Source organism: Capra hircus, chromosome 21 (genome assembly GCF_001704415.2).
Source record: "Capra hircus breed San Clemente chromosome 21, ASM170441v1, whole genome shotgun sequence".
Classification (NCBI taxonomy): domain Eukaryota; kingdom Metazoa; phylum Chordata; class Mammalia; order Artiodactyla; family Bovidae; genus Capra; species Capra hircus.
Window position 1 is genome coordinate 6,148,616 of NC_030828.1, and position 15,834 is coordinate 6,164,449.

At 36.5% G+C, this 15,834-nt stretch overlaps 1 protein-coding gene across 10 annotated transcripts in view; it reads right to left on the reverse strand.

Moving 5' to 3' along the window:
* Positions 1-15,834, reverse strand: part of MEF2A (myocyte enhancer factor 2A) — a 186,407-nt gene that overhangs the window by 47,775 nt on the left and 122,798 nt on the right. For 5 of the 10 annotated variants that reach the window (XM_018065834.1, XM_018065836.1, XM_018065830.1 and 2 more), the window contains 2 exon segments: positions 3,171-3,302; positions 643-862 (listed from right to left, as the gene is read on the reverse strand). In XM_018065834.1, coding sequence (XP_017921323.1) covers positions 643-862; positions 3,171-3,302 — 352 coding nt within the window. 10 annotated transcript variants of the gene reach the window in all.

Consider the following 15,834-nt stretch of genomic DNA (forward strand, 5'->3'; position numbering starts at 1 on the left):
GCTAAAACACACGAAAATAAAAACTAGCCCGGTGTGAACTAGGCATTATGATGTAGTCAAAACATATAGGCACTCATCTATCAAGCTCTGGACATGTCTGCCGTCTTGTGACTCAATACCAAATAAGTACATATTGACAAGAATAGGGGCAGTGCTAATGAGTGCTATAAAATCTAGGAATAATGGGACAGGAGATAATTGCATTATACACAGAGATGCAGTAAATGCACCTCAAATTTCTGAGTTAATGAACAAATCAGGAGGAAGGGGATGCAGAAAATGCTCTAATTCTAAGTGAGTCTACTTCTCCATTTATTTTTTAACACAACTGGCTCACAATCAATTTTTAATCTTTATGATATCCTAAATAAATTGTCTGCCTGTCTAGGTATAGTGTCCCCATGATATGGAAAGCTTATTTTCCAAAATAGGCAGGTTCTCTATTTGTTCCACAATACCTGTACAATGCTAGAGCCACAGACTTTCAAAAAAAATACTTTACAATGGGGGCAATTATGTAGTAGTGACTTGCTCATCAAAGCAAGAACATTAAGAGTAGCAGAATAAGAAACTGTTCATATCAGCAATTAGTTTTTTCATTCTTTTAGCTAAAGAGTCAGAATAATAAGTGTCAGCACATACCTGCACTGCCAGTACTTGGTGGTCTCTGAGGAGCTCCAGGGGATACATTTCTATGTAACGTGGCCTGGGGTGGAGAGAGCATGCTTGTATCTGCTAATGCGGAGCTGGCTGCCAAAGACGGGGACACAAGCGAACTCCCTGGGTTAGTGTAAGACAAAGCACTGGGGCTGGTCACAGGGACTGTGACAGACATTGAGAAATTCTGAGGTGGCAGACCGGGCTGTAAATAAAGAACAAGGAAGAGAAGACTGTTAGTTTCATTTTCATCTAATTAAATTTAATAACTTATGCACTTTAATTTGGTAAGGTAACACTAGTTACTAAAAGTAGAGGATGGAGGTAAGTTCTTAAAATAAATTTGCAGGTTTAACTTTCTTTACAATTATATGAGAATGTTTACCATGAACATTTTCAACTTCAATTTTTATACAGTAATACATATATTCTAATATAATATGTACATTATATATTTCAAATATTCATAGAGATGAACATGAAAGGCCAGAACCTGATATTAAAGATGTGCTGTCCAACTTAAAACATTATAAATACATCATTGTTACCAAGAAAGCATAAATTAGCACTTATATACATGCAAATCAGTTTAGTAACATTACACTTCAGTTGGGAGATTCCAAATATAACAAAAGAGAGAAAGGATGTACACGTATTATAAACTTCATACATCAAATCTGCCCTGGTCTGATTTAATTCACTAACCTTCATGGACAAAACTAAAAAAAAAAAGCCAAATTTTATATATGTATATATAACACAATGCAACAAGTGTAATAAAAGTGCAAAAAAAAAAAACTTAAGCAAAATTAACTACTGACAAGTTATCTTTAAATGTATAAAGATTAAATTACAAAGTTATGTTACTTTCCTCCAAAATATACCACGGTCCCTTAAAAACAGTATTTTCTATTTTCCTCTTTCATTTCCTCCATAGGCCACTTATACTTGTTAACCATGATAAATATAACAACCCTCTTTATAATTTGAGAGAAAATAAAAAACTTTCCTCTCCCTAAATTTTAAAACAGTGATTTCCAAATTAAGGTAATACTACTAATTCAAAGTTGAAAGAGTATAAATAACTAAGTACTTTATTCGATAGTTTATTTCAGGGAGAAAATTATAACTCATTAAAAGATATAAAACAATAGATACATGATAAAAATTTTTTAAAGGTAAAGCAATTTTATTTATATAAAGTTTTTGCAGCTTAACGTTATGTGCAAGGTCTCCAACATCCATATGAGGTCAAAAGGAATTTTACTTTATTTTTTCTGTTGTTATGTTTCCTAAGAAGGATATTACCACAAAAATATCTCCTTAAATCTGTTGTCCATGGGCTTCTTCTTATAGCATCAGACTATTTTGAAGAAATAATCCATAATACATACTTCAGGGCATAGTTTTAAGAGAATTAACTCTGGTAGTGAAATAAATAGCAGTGGCACCAATTTATTCAGGAAGACTACAACACATACACATAGTGTTAGAAAAATTAGATCAAGAATAACTGTCTTAAGCAACTCTTGCCAATGGAGCTTCAGTGAGAACTCTTTGAACTATCAAAAGAGCACTGTTTTACCATTAGATGTGTGAGCATGGAAAATTTTTTAAGTATAACTATTTGTTTTGCAACCAGTTTAAGAATACTGTTTCCTTAAATTAAAATCAAGTCAAGGCACTCTTCCTTAACACTGACAGTGCAAGAAAAGCATAGGAATTTGGAGGTACTGTCGCCAAGTTGTTTTAGGACACTTACAAAGAGTCAAAAAGTAAGCTACTATTATAGCAACTATATAAAATAATTAAAAACAATTTTGAAGCACCAAATTATGTAGTAAAATCTAGCTATTTTATATTTTATAGTCTCAAAATCTAAAGTCCATACAATATTTTAAAAGTCGTGAGAGGGAGAGGGAAGTCTCAAATGCATCCTTATATTTAAAATCATGGGAATTTAAAGCTGGAAGGGACCTTAAAAATTTTATGTGAGCCAATTCATTCACTTTACAGATGAGGAAATTGGAATCTAGGATGTTTAGATGCCCTATTCAAAAAGGAGATAGTAGCAGAGCCCAGATTAGGATGTTTTCTCTTCACTTCTACATTTAAGACACTGAAGATGTACTACTGTTAAGATTTCCGCAATTTTATCTTGAAGTTCTATAAATTCAAAAGAAATTCGTACCTCCCCCCTCCCTCCTTCTACTTACTGCTGTCATCACCCACTGTGAAAACAAACAACAAGAGGTGTGGTCAGTCTCTTCATGCACAAGATAAAAGCACAAACCATACTTTAGTACTCACTGCGATTTTATGATTCCGCATCATATTATCAAATTCCTCATTAATTTTTTTATATTTTTCTTCTGTATGTGGAGTTAGCACATAGGAAGTATCAGGGTCTGGGCTGTCGCACCCTCTGTGTTCCTTCTTGTTCAGAGCCTAAATAATGAAGTTAACAAAAAGGATCAACAAATAAAAAGGAGAGGTAAAGTAAAAGTACTTACAGGGCCTCGTTTGAAAATAAAATCACTATCTTCATTTAGTTTGCTGAATCTGTCCTCCGAGAGTGGACTGTGCTCAAAGTAATCGTCAGCATCAGGGCTCTCACAACCATTAAGGCCTTTTTTTCTTAAAGTCTGAAATACAATTGGAAAATTCACACACAAATGATACTAACTTGCCATGAGTCTTTTTTGTAAAAAGTAAGAGAGCACAGACTGAATGAACTGAGTAATACAAGAGCCACTGAAATGGTTTTAAATGATCACAAGTGTACTGTAATTCTTCAAATAAGGTAATCCTTATCACAAGCAAAATTATGTTCCCACTGTATATTAAGAGAAAAGGAATATTTCCATATTTGGATTATTCCTTTCCAAACTTCCTAGAGAATATGAAATTACTCGCTGTTCTGATAATTACAATCTAAATCTGATTACAGCCTAATCAACATGTCTGACAGGATCAATGAGTATGAGATCCCAAAATATATCAAGATGATACTTTGAGAAGTTATTGCAGCATCTTTATGAAATGAACATTTCAGCAACTTCATCTACTGACATTTCTTTTGGCCTGAGAGTTTATCCCATTCACCAGAAAGAATACGCACGATATCCCAATAATTTCATCCCTAATTTGTTCTTAAATGCTATGATTTTCCTGCCAATGCAGGAGATGTAAGAGATGTGGGTTCAATCCCTGGGTTAGGAAGACTCCCCTGGATGAGGAAATAGCAACACACTCTAGGGCTTCCCTTATAGCCCCGTTGGTAAAGAATCTGCCTGCAATGCAGGAGACCCTGGTTCAATTCCTGGGTCAGGAAGATCCACTGGAGAAAGGATAGGCTACCCACTCCAGTGGGCTTCCCTTCTTGGGCTTCCCTTGTGGCTCAGCTGGTAAAGAATGCGCCTGCAATGCAGGAGACGTGGATTCAATCCCTGGGTTGGGAAGATCCCCTGGAGAAGGGAAAGGCTTCAGTACTCTGGCCTGGAGAATTCCATGGACTACACAGTCCATGCGGTCGCAAAGAGTCGAACAGGACTGAGTGACTTTCACTTTCACGTATTCTTCCCTGGAAGATCCATGGACAGAGGAACCTGGAGTTCTACAGCCCATGTGGTCACAGAGTTGGACACGACTGAGGCAACTTAGCATGCAAGCACATTGATTTTCCTACATAACTCTGAAGCATAAAAACTCAAATACCTATTTATGTATGACAGCAATGACTCTTTCTTACACAGAATGTACATATTACTGACTTCACAAATCTTTAAATTTTGTGATAAAAACTAATTCAGCATGATCTTTCCCACCCTTTGCTACCTCTTTCTATAGAGCTCCCTCATGGATTAATTTAATCCACTGAATTGACTTTCTGGAGAATTTTCTTGAATGTCCTGGACCATACTGATTATTTTTCTGTTTTCTTACTTAAGGATAAAAATATAGTGAACAGTTTTTTTTTTTTTCATATTGCATTTTTCTAATTAAAATCACTACAAAATGACTTGTTTAGTTAAAAGACTAGGGCTTACTAATCTATAGAATATTAATTAACTTCCAGAACGTCTAAATTTAAAAAAAAATCCTCATCGGTCTTATTATAAAGTAGAATTTTTTTTAAAATAGATTTTTAAGCTCAACAACTTAGATAGCTTTTAGATTTGCTGATTTTCAAGCCAACCACAGAGAAATTTTCAGATGTTAAAATTTTCCAAGTAGGCATACCAACTTAGCCTAAGAAATGTTTGAACAATAGACTAACATTAGATGAATGCATTTGTACTGCTAATGATTATTTATGTTAACTTAAGGTATATTTTAAATTAATTCATAATAATGGATCTTGGTATCCTTTCAAACATGATTTATAATAACTGTGAATGCTATTTAAATTCTTCTTTTCTTGAAAGTAGTAAAATATAAACACACAATACATTAAGATATGAGAATTTTTAAAAAATTTATCTGGTCTATTTTTAAATTTCACTTTGTTCAATTTGATGCTTAAAGAATCAGAAGTAATCATTGGGATGTCTATGTTAACTGCTCAAATTTCTTGGCATGTACTGGGAATCCCACCATAATGCCTCAAACTTCCACCACAACACATCACTAAATATGAGCAGACAGCATCAGTTCAGTTCAGTTCAATTGCTCAGTCATGTCCGACTCTGCGACCCATGAACTGCAGCATGCCAGGCCTCTCTGTCCATCACCGACTCCCGGAGTTCACTCAAATTCTTGTCCATTGAGTCAGTGATGCCATCCAGCCTTTTCATCCTCTTCCCCTCATTCTCGTCCCCTTCTCCTCCTGCCCCCAATCTCTCCCAGCATCAGAGTCTTTTCCAATCAGTCAACTCTTTGCATGAGGTGGCCAAAGGACTGGAGCTTCAGCTTTAGCATCCGTCCTAACAAAGAACACCCAGGACTGATCTCCTTTAGAATGGACTGGTTGGATCTCCTTGCAGTCCAAGGGACTCTCAAGAGTCTTCTCCAACACCACAGTTCAAAAGCATCAATTCTTCGGCACTCAGATTTCTTCACAGTCCAACTCTCACATCTATACATGACCACTGGAAAAACCATAGCCTTGACTAGATGGACCTTTGTTGGCAAAGTAATGTCTCTGCTTTTGAATATGCTATCTAGGTTGGTCATAACTTTTCTTCCAAGGAGTAAGCATGTTTTAATTTCATGGCTGCAATCACGATCTGCAGTGATTTTAGAGACCCCAAAAATAAAGTCTGACACTGTTTCCACTGTTTCCCCATCTATTTCCCATGAAGTAATGGGACCAGTTGCCATGATCTTCGTTTTCTGAATGTTGAGCTTTAAGCCAACTTTTTTATTCTCCTCTTTCACTTTCATCAAGAGGCTTTTTAGCTCCTCTTCACTTTCTGCCATAAGGGTGGTGTCATCTCCATGTCTGAGGTTATTGATATTTCTCCCAGCAATCTTGAGTCCAGCTTGTGCTTCTTCCAGCCCAGTGTTTCTCATGATGTACTCTGCATAGAAGTTAAATAAGCAGGGTGACAATATACAGCCTTGACATACTCCTTTTCCTATTTGGAACCAGTCTGTTGTTCCATGTCCAGTTCTAACTGTTGCTTCCTGACCTGCATATAGGTTTCTCAGGAGGCAGGTCAGGTGGTCTGGTATTCCCATCTCTTTCAGAATTTTCTACAGTTTACTGTGATCCACAGAGTCAAAGGCTTTGGCATAGTCAATGAAGCAGAAATAGATGTTTTTCTGGAACTCTCTTGCTTTTTCAATGATCCAGCAGATGTTGGCAATTTGATCTCTGGTTCCTCTGCCTTTTCTAAAACCAGCTCGAACATCTCGAAGTTCACAGTTCACATATTGCTGAAGCCTGGCTTGGAGAATTTTGAGCATTGCTTTACTAGCATGTGAGGCAGCATACACCACACCTATTTCTCCAAAATTAGCCTCAAGGCTCTAAGTTATATATGTGGGTCTAAGTGATCACTGAACTTTTATGTATACTTAGTCATAAAAAGTCCTGTTGTTTATAACTGAAGGGTGAAGATAAATTCTGCCCCATTCATGGTAGCAAGTTCTGCCTGCCAAAGCTCTGCAACTTGCTATCAGCAATGAAGATGTTAACACTGAGAATACTGGAACACAATGAACTCTCATAACCAACACAGCTACAGAAACAACAAATACAGTAGATGCCTATATACAGATTTTATCATGAAGTTGATTTATTCTATCCTGAAATCTCCAGATATTTCTCCCTCCTGTTCCTATACCTTAAGGCTAGATAATTCAGTCTTGCTCTTCTAGTAACAACAATCACCCAAGTGTGTCTCTCTGAACATTTTCAAATTACAGAAGAAAAAGAATATGGCCTTTGTTTAATAATCACACACTTTTATCCTAGAAGAGTAGGGTTAACCCTACTTGTACTAATGAGGAAAAGTGTTCTGGTATCTCCAGTTCTGCAAGCCTTCACTTTAGATGGGGTTCCTGTCATGGTGAGAGAATTCAAGAGGCTGTATCAGCTCTACAGATAAGCTCATGTACCTCTGCTGGATATCCAACTTGGGTTTTATCACTAGGACATGAAGAGTTGTTTTGAGGATCCAACTACCATAAAAAGACTTTTTCTGTCTTCTTTATCAATACACCATAGCATAATATTAAAAGTTTCTCCTGCGTCACTGGTACTAACAAGTGGAATGCTGGTATCTATTAACAAGGCCAGGCGAGGCATATAAGAAACAGGCTAGCTTCAGCTTTCTTAAATACTGCAAGCTAGCCTCAATAAAAACACTTGGAAAATACAACCTGAAAGGTCACCATTAAGGGGAGAGTCTGCTTTTAAGTGGGAACATTCAAGAATATTAGCACTGTGTACTCTTTATAGTTATTACTGATGATAATAATGTTCCACATTCTTAAGTAAGCAAGATTTTAAAAGTATTTCATTCTTATACATGTGATTGACAGTTTTTCAGACCATTATGGCAAAACTTAAGGAGAAGACTCTATTGTGCCAGAATAATTTGATATTTTCAGGGGCATACATCACTGAAGTTAATGTATTCTATCTGCTTTTCTTAAATGACTGTATTCTGAAGTATAGATTATGAATTGCTAAAGGGATCAATGGGTGATGAAAAATTAAATTATTAATCAATTTATGCTGTCTTGATACAATCTGTTCTGTGTCTTTATATCAGTGTTCCAAATATATCTAAAGGGTCTAACTAGAAACATTATTTACATGAAATTGTAAAATTAGTGTACCTACAAATTTTATCAATCTATTTCTACAGAAGACAGACATTTTATTTTTGGAGTGTCAGTTAAACACTTTTAAAAACACAAACTTTCTACTTGTCACAACAAAGTTAAACTCTTTAATAGCTTTTCTTTTTGTGATGTTGAGAAATTTTACATAGGTTTTAAATAATGAATACCCTTAGATAACATTTACCTTCAATACTCATTACATAAAGACAGATTGTAAAAATTTCTTAAAGGGATGAAAAAATAATTGCTAAGTGTCCTTAATTTAAAGCAATGCATCCATTAGGACACATCCTTCCAGGTTATCTGATTCCTTGAGGTTTGTGCTGGTCTTTGAGCTCTTTTACAACTCTGCAGAAACAGAAGTTTATTTGTAGAAAGCTGAGAGTAATACAAATAATTACCATTTATAGACATACAAATAGATGCTGTCTGCAGGTGGTCTCAACTGACCTCTTTTCTCAATGAGGAAGAGGTCTGTTTTGCATCTATGAATAAAATTCATTTTGCCTTCTTGATGAGTGATAGTCACATTCAACTCTGAGACCCCATGGACTGCAGCCGGCCAGACTCCTCTCTCCACTGGAATTCTCCAGGCAAGAATACTGGAGTGGGTAGCCATTCCCTTCTCCAGGGGATCTTCCCAGCCCAGCGACTGAATCTGGGTCCCCTGCATTGCAGGCAGATTCTTCACTGTCTGAATCAACAGAAAAGCTTCTAGATGGGCTCATGCACTTGTCTTTGGCTTTACCTTTGGATTTACCTTTAACCAGCTGCAACATTTTTTGTGCTCCCTCAGAAATTAGTAAGTTAAACTCTTGACACGTTCATTATATAGCTGAGAGTCATGATTTTACCTTTTTCTGGAGAAAAAACAAAACCACCTGTTTAACAGTTGTTTAAGAGTGAAATCACCCTTGACTCATGATTCACAGCAGATCCAAATGCAGGGGAAAGAGTCTGCTCTTTTTAGAACTTAGTACTGGACTGAGTATTGATTTTTAAAAGAAAAAACAATGTGCTGTTAAAATTTTTTTAAATATTTGATTACCTAATTAATGACCTGTATTAATTTATTATGGTATCAACAATTAAGATAATTATGATCAGAGGATTATCAGATTTCAGTCCTCTTATTCAAGAAATTAAGGAGAATAATCCTTAATTTTTGTGATAATTCATAAATGAAATTATTATTCATACTACAGTATTAAGAGTGTAATCATCTAAAAGTGCAAACCACAGAGTCTCTCACAACAGGGTTCCTTCTCCATCTGAAGCTTACGAGGGCCAAAGTAAAATTTAAGCTATTGGGGAAAGAGTAGGTAGTGTTTTGACTATAAGCATTTCCAGGGAGAAGGAATCCCTATAATGTATCTAAACTTTCCAAACAGGATATACCTAAATCAAACTTACAAGTAAAAGGATGTTTTCTTCTCAGTTTTGGTATTAATTAAATCAGTTTTGTTGAAATGAAGAGTAACTTGAAGCTCACTTTATAGTTGGATGAGAGTAATGATTTTATACCTTCTTCCAAATCTATTCTGAAACTTTGAAAAACTATACACCCAAGTGACAAATGCACATTTTCATTTGGATATTCGGCTAATATCACTACTTCAGTTTAATCAAGATGGAATTTCTTATCTTTTATCAAGTATCAATAGATCTCCTCTTTGGACTTAGCTATGTCTAGTCAACACAGCAAGCAATCTTGCTGTTCACTTTGCTCCCTCCCCACATTAACATGGAATTCCAAATTTTGTAGATACATTATTCCATTTCTACTGCCTCCATACTCACACAGGCCTGTGCTGCTTTATACCTGGACTCTTACTATACCTTCCTTCACTTCTCTTTCTTCTAATTTGTCCCATAAATTGTTACAGATTCAGTTCTCTTCCATATCACTTTGTATTTGTCACCCTTGTTTTATATATTTGATGGCTCTCAGTGATCTAAAAGCAGTACTCTCTCAACTTTTTAGATTATCCCACCCCACCTGTAAACATATTTCATGCACAGCCCCCAATATATGCATACACTGAAAAAATTATAAGCATGAATGACTGTCAATCTTCTAAAACAGTAACAAACAAATCTTGGGATAAAATATAATTTCTATTATTTTCTCCCTGAACCGCAGTAGTTTTATACATCTTACATCCCTCCTGAAATAACAAACATGGAGTACAAAATCAAAATTCCTTAGCCTGACTGCAAGTTACCTAAAAGCCTTTTTTTCCTTTCCCATTTTTATGCTCCCTGAAACTTCTGACCCAGCCAGAGTAGTCAAAATTATTGTCCTCCTTACAGTCATAAAAATCCCTCACTGATGTTACCCCACTTGCTTGAAACCCTGTCTTCTCTCTTACCTGTGTGACTATCTTATAGCTCACTGTGGCCTAGTTTGAACTGCATTTTTCCATGAAACCTTCCTTCCCCGCTGCTTCATATGCTGAAATTGTAAGAGCACTTACTCTTTAGAGCATTCATGTAACATATGCAACATTGTATTTACTTCAGTTCAGTCCAGTCGCTCAGTCGTGTCCGACTCTTTGCGACCCCATGAATCGCAGCACGCCAGGCCTCCCTGTCCATCACCAACTCCCGGAGTTCACTCAGACTCACGTCCATTGAGTCCGTGATGCCATCCAGCCATCTCATCCTCGGTCGTCCCCTTCTTCTCCTGCCCCCAATCCCTCCCAGCATCAGAGTCTTTTCCAATGAGTCAACTCTTCACATGAGGTGGCCAAAGAACTGGAGCTTCAGCTTTAGCATCATTCCTTCCAAAGAAATCCCAGGGCTGATCTCCTTCAGAATGGACTGGTTGGATCTCTTTGCAGTCCAAGGGACTCTCAAGAGTCTTCGACAACATCACAGTTCAAAAGCATCAACTCTTTGGCACTCAGCTTTCTTCAAAGTCCAACTCTCACATCCATACATGACCACAGGAATAACCATAGCCTTGACTAGGCAGACCTTAGTCAGCAAAGTAATGTCTCTGCTTTTGAATATACTATCTAGGTTGGTCATAACTTTTCTTCCAAGGAGTAAGCGTCTTTTAGTTTCATGGCTGCAGTCACCATCTGCAGTGATTTTGAAGCCCCCAAAAATAAAGTCTGACACTGTCTCCCCATCTATTTCCCATGAAGTGACGGGACCAGTTGCCATGATCTTCGTTTTCTGAATGCTGAGCTTTAAGCCAACTTTTTCGCTCTCCTCTTTCACTTTCATCAAGAGGCTTTTTAGTTTCTCTTCACTTTCTGCCATAAGGGTGGTGTCATCTGCATATCTGAGGTTATTGATATTTCTCCCAGCAATCTTGAGTCCAGCTTGTGCTTCTTCCAGTCCAGTGTTTCTCATGATGTACTCTGCATAGAAGTTAAATAAGCAGGGTGACAATATACAGCCTTGACATACTCCTTTTCCTATTTGGAACCAGTCTGTTGTTCCATGTCCAGTTCTAACTGTTTCCTGGCCTGCATACAGATTTCTCAAGAGGCAGGTCAGGTGGTCTGGTATTCCCATCTCTTGAAGAATTTTCCAGAGTTTATTGTGATCCACACAAAGGCTTTGGGATAGTCAATAAAGAAGAAATAGATGTTTTTCAGGAACTCTCTTGCTTTTTTTCCCTGTATTCTTCAACTAATGTATGAACTTTCAGACTGAAGTATAGACTGCTTTACATTTTCAGAGTCTAGACAAACAAGGTGCCACACACATATGAAATATGTATTTATTAATACCTGCACAATAAAAAAAACCACATAGCAAAGGAGAGACCAGGATGATGTGATGTTACTTCAGATGTTTTCTAAAACATAAAGTTATGAATTTGTTATATTTAAGCAATAATATAAGGCAATTCAGAGACATTAATTTGTACTAGGTCGAACCACAGAAATTGTTGACAGCTGACTGCATTTGAATCACAAAAATACAATTTTATAACTATAATTTCATATGCAAGTTCAACTAATAACAATCTAGACTCTGAAAGCTTCTGGGATACTCTCCAGTGGGCTTTTGGATACAAAAGATTAGAACTGATAGTGCAAGAAGACCTCTCATTTTAAGTGTACATTTAGCTATAATCAACTAACAGCCAAAAGTTCTTATTTTGGATCTTATGTTGAACAAAGACGGCTGAAGAATAAACCAAGAGGTCTAAAAATCAAAAGTCATACTTTTCTTAAATAAGAGAAACTCCATGTCATCTACAGAGGATCAACCCTGTTAAAAAAATCATGTTAGCACTGAGACAAAGGTCCACAGTTCACTAAATCTTTTATACTACTGAGAAAGCATCAGCAAGACAGTATCATAACTTAAGTTTCTTTAAAATTTGGGAATTATGTTCTGGTTACAAAAATGGCTAATTGTATAAGAAGCTAGAACATCAATTAGTTTTACATGAAGACCATCAGTTGTGCCTTCAGGAGAGTCATCTTGCACACTAGCCATGGTGGCAGAGATGAGGGACTATGGAAACTTTGAGACAGAGTTCCTCTTCAGGCCTTAAGGAAGCCAGGCATTCCTTTCAGACTTGGATGCCATCTGCCTATATTTTTCCAATAAATTCTTCTTTAGTTAGAGTCACTTCAAATGAATTCCTATTCTTTATAATCAAAGAACCTTTATGAAAAAAAACTGTCACAATTCTTTGAGTCATTAGTTAATAGTCTCCTTACCTAAGTCATCTAAGTCTCCTAAGCAAGCCTGGCTAATGCCTCCATAACTGAGACCAGAAAAGATCCCAAACTTGGAAAAGCTGACTCAAATTATGGTATAGTATATACACCAACAAAGATCTTTAAAGTCACATATTCTACTGTTCTACTTATAAAGTATTCACAACCTCATCTTTCAAGTTCAAAGAAACAGTTTTAGAATTCTGGGTATATAAAACACTGTTTGGCTGGCCCTGAACATTTGCTTGTCACTTTCTGGTTTACATTACTAAATCTGTTGGTGAAACTGAAGTCAAGTGAAGTCGCTCAGTCGTGTCCAACTCTTTGTGACCCCATGGACTGTAGCCTGCCAGGCTCCTCTGCCCATGAGATTCTCCAGGCAAGAATACTGGAGTGGGTTACCATTTCCTTCTCCAGGGGATCTTCCCTACCCAGGGACTGAACCCAGGTCTCCCACATTGGAGTCAGACGCTTTAACCTCTGAGCCACCAAGGAAGCCCACTGAAGACAGCAAGAATAAGGGAAGAGTAAAAAGGAGATAGAAACCAGGAAAAAGAAACCTGAGGAGGCAAGAACAATGCTGTTTTAGACTTTTTTCTGGATATCTCAGGGTTTTTTTTAAACACAATAAACAGAAACATATTTCAAAAAGGATTATAAATTAGGCAGAGGCAGCTAATTTTAAATAGATTTCCTTTTGCTTATATTCTTTCATCAGCAAAAAAACATTTAAAATTTCAAACATAATAAAAATAACATTTATTCTCCATGGAAATTATATATACAATGCAGATATATATAAAATATATATGCCTTAATATATATATATATTTATACACACTATAACCTTTGGTGTTTGTTCACAGAATGAGGAAATTTAGGACTCAGGATATTGTTCATTATAAATATATTTAAATAAACATTTGAGTCATGTGGAGTCTGAAATAAAAACTGATAAAAATCCCAGAGGACTGGTATTTTCTGGAATTTTTAGATGATAATGAATTTTGGATTCAGGAGTCTGTACTGCCTGTTTAACAGAGCCCATGTCAAATAAGACTGTATTTTTAACTACCATCAACCAAGAATTAAAAATATTCTTTGACACACACTCAATTTTATAATGATAACTATCAAATTCCATTCCAAAGTAGTAATAATCATAGCACCTAGAAGTGAAACCAGGGAATTAAAAGTACTCAAAAGGTATATACACAGTTTTAAAATGCACGAAGAGCTCAATTATACCAATCCACAATATTATCAACCACCTTAAATCACATTTCAGTGAAACAACGAAGCAACTCCATAAACACTGGCTGAATGGATAATTTGTCACCTCTAGCATAAAGAATATATTAGTGCTTAAAATTATGGAATGTCTTAAGTCCCAAGGAACTTAAACTAGATTTTAGAACTTTTTTTAATGTGAAAGGTTCTCCTTTCTTCCATTTTTAATAATTGTTTCCAATTCTGAAAGATACTTATTCTTTCCAGACACTTTGAAAACAAAAACGTTTTTTAAAAACTGGACTTAATACATAAAAGGGCTTTCGTCGTAGTTTAGTCGGTAAAACAATCTGCCTACAGTGCAGGAGACCTGGGTTCGATTCCCAGGTCAGGAAGATCCCCTGGAGAAGGAAATGGCAACCCACTCCAGTATTCTTGCCTGGAGAATCCCATGGACAGAGGAGGTTGGCAGGCTATAGAACATGGAGTTGCCAAGAGTTGGACACGACTTGGTGACTAAACCACCACCAACAGAAGGTGCATCAAAATCGATATAAAATTCAACAATTACAAAGTGAACAACAGTAATTCTAATCAGGTCAAAAAATACACTAGAACCAGAACCGTGTGTATCTCCTTCAATCACATAACCCTCCCCTCTCTCCTCCATAGTATACCATCCTAAGTCTGTGGTGTCAACTTCCTGTACTTTTATCATAGGTTTACGATATATATCCCTCAAACTATAACTGGCTTCTCCAGTGGCTCACTGGTAAAGAAGCTGTCTGCAATGCAGGAGACATGGACTGAACCCCTGGGTCAGGAAGAGCCACTGGAGAAGGGAATGGCACCCCACTCCAGTATTCTTGCCTGGAGAATCCAGGACAGAGGAGCCTGGTGGGCTACAGTCCATGGGGTTGCGAACAGTCAGACATGACTTAGTGACTGAGCATGCACATATTTCTAAATATTATGTGAATGGAATATATGCACTGTATTATTTTGTCTGTTCTCCTTCAATACACTGGACGTTTGGGGCTGCAGGTAGTTACAGCTTGAACATTTTTATTGAATACTGTACTATATTATGTGGGAGAAAACTTGTTATCCATTCTGTTACAGACAGACATTGAAGGTGCTTCAACCTATGAGCTATTATGGAAATGGAGCTATGCACATTTTTGCAGACATAGTTTACTGTGTATCTGCACACACTTCTCCAGCGTATATTCTTAAGAGCAGAATTGTTAGTTCATAAAATGATATCGTCACACTAGATAATGCTGAACAATTTTTTAAAGTAGTTGTATCAATGTATTCTACCTGCAATGAAGATTTAACTTGCTTTCCCTTCATTACCAAGAAAATGAAGCACATTTCAAAATTACTAGCCATTTGCATTTTCTTTTTTGTGAGGTGCCAAGTGTTCCAGGACTTTGCCAATTTCCTATTGAGTTGTCTTTTTCTTATCGCTTTACAGTCATTCTTTTACTTGTAATCAACGTAAGTTCTTTGCCACTTTTATGTACTGTCGAAAACAATCCTTTCCTACTCTGTGACATGTTTAACACTTGTCTTTGGATGAATACAGGTTCTTAACAAAATTAAATTTATTCATTTTTCCTTTACAATTATCCTCTATGGTAGCAATGTTTATGTCTTGTACAAGAATTCCTTCCCTACCTCAAAATCATGAAGGTATTCTCCTACATTATATCCCAGAAGTGTTACAATTTTGCCTTTCACATTTAGGTCGATAATATTTCAGGATGTCAATTTTGTATAAGATACAAGGTAGGTTCAATCTCACAGTTCCCCCATATATATGTATCCAATGTCCCAGCATCACTGCTTAAAGAGTTGGTTCTTTCCCCCTTTGACGTGCAATACCACATTATGTGCATGGTTCTGTTTCTGAGCTATTACTTCATTGATTTATTTAGTATTTGTGCCAATGCCA